Genomic DNA, 1,921 nt, shown 5'->3' with positions numbered 1-1,921 from the left:
TCTTCCGGTTGTGAAATCCGACTCGATTTTTACCTCTCATCCTTATTATCAGCTGATTTTTCTGGCAGTTTTTCGTCTTGTATCTCCACGTCGATACTTTCATATTCTCCGCGAGATTTGCATGAAGCGCAGGTAATGTGCGGAATAGTTAATTTACCGAATTCAATTGATATTTGTCCAGAAATTGGCATAAACGGTGCTGCTATAGCTGACCTGAAACTTCATGATTTCAAATTATACACACTATTCTTTTGAAGCTCTTACAGTATGCAAAACTTTTTCAACTCATCTTCTGTCGGCAAAATATTCCAGTAGTTGAATATCCGAAAATTGATTTAAAATTGTAGATATTCGATTCCGGTGGCTTTTCTTGTCGATTTGTGGAAATAATCGGAAAGACAACAATATATGTTTTACAATAAAAGTTGAAATGAAAAATATTCTGTTCTGTTAATGACAGTGTACGGCCGTTGGGCACACCAATATGGGAGAGGATGTGTAAAATAGTCCGGAAACGAAGAGGACTAAACAAGAAATAACCGGTATATTTGTTATAAACTTGCTACGAGCAATAACTTGTTACTATTTGTTTCCTTTACCTTTTCCATATGTTGCTATTTTCGACAAAAATTCGTACGAAAAAAAAAAACATTATGAAAACTTTTCTTTAGTGGAATTTCTCGTGCAAATCATAAATGTGGGAGGAATGCAAAAAGAAAATGAAAAATAATTTTCCTTCCTAATTAAAGTTTTTTTTTTGTCATTAATGAATGCAAATATAAAACTTAGCTCTTTTGAAAATTTAACTTTCGAATCTTTCAAATTCTAACTAATTCATTTCATGAAGTTTCATTATGATGCTTTTATCGGTGACATTAGCAACGACATGAATGACATCGTTCTACTTGCTACGTTATATTTTTCAGATTTTGAAGTACAGTTATGTATATGTTTCAAGTTATAATTGATGTAAAAATCGAATTAATAGTGATAAAATGAAAGTTATAATCATTGTCTTATGGAAAAACTTTCAATAATTTATTTGCTTCTTTTATGTCTTCTCTAATTGTTTTTTGATTTCAAATTAAATGATAATTGTCCATTTTAGATTGAAATATTTTCTTTGGATATAGTGATAAGCTTAAGCTATGGAAAAAAAAAAGTAGAATTATAGTCCGGCCTAACAAGAGATAGACTGTCACAATTAGCGAAATGATTATGCAAATTAATGCGCAGCATGTTCACATCCATTAATATTCAATTATCAAACAAATGGAATCGATATTATTAACAATGCTAAATGATAATGATTAAGATCATAATGTTTATTTGCAGAAATAAATACCGCTCATTGCTAATTTGCAGACTGTCAAGCGCAAATTGTGTTTTTTCAGAATCGCATGGCAGATTCTGGCCACTTTTCGATTGAGATTTTGTCGCTACACCTTTGCTGAAATTATCCATTGTCGTTGCTACGACTTGTTGCTCTTCTTCAACATCACAGAACTTTTTATTGATGTCACTTGACAATTTTTTGGGATTCATTACCGATGAAAGTTCTATTTCATTTGTGTATACACTGACATAAATTTCGATGTCAGAAACGTAATTGTTGTTGCTGTCGCGACAAAATGCTTGTATGCTAGAGTGATACAGCAGGAGAGAATGGACTGCAAGAAGATCATGTACAATATAAGTCTATGAATAAACAATGTCGCATGAAAATAGCACAGCAAATAACTACTTGCAGTACCGTTTTGCAAACTTATCATATCCAAAGTTTGGCTTGTTTCAATGATATCTTAGATAAAAGAGCTACAGTAAGAAGTAAAGTGGCTACAGGATACAGATTACCTGTCTACCATCCACACTAAGAGACGTATGTTTAAATGAATGTGACATTATTTGAAAATATGGAGGA

The 1,921-nt window shown here is 32.1% G+C and overlaps 1 protein-coding gene across 1 annotated transcript; it reads right to left on the bottom strand.

Annotated features, from left to right (window-relative positions):
- Positions 1 to 29: 29 nt before the first annotated feature.
- LOAG_15111 (hypothetical protein) lies at positions 30 to 1,545 on the bottom strand (the record flags this gene model as incomplete). Its single annotated transcript, XM_003150603.1, has 2 exons — positions 30 to 213; positions 1,346 to 1,545. The coding sequence occupies 2 exons, from the start codon at positions 1,543 to 1,545 to the stop codon at positions 30 to 32; spliced, it is 384 nt and encodes a 127-aa protein (XP_003150651.1).
- Positions 1,546 to 1,921: the final 376 nt, after the last annotated feature.

The sequence above is a fragment of the Loa loa genome (assembly GCF_000183805.2).
Source record: "Loa loa unplaced genomic scaffold supercont3.1526, whole genome shotgun sequence".
Taxonomy (NCBI): Eukaryota; Metazoa; Nematoda; class Chromadorea; order Rhabditida; family Onchocercidae; genus Loa; species Loa loa.
Note: the sequence above shows the minus strand (reverse complement) of the source record. Positions and strands in the feature narration are given on the sequence as shown.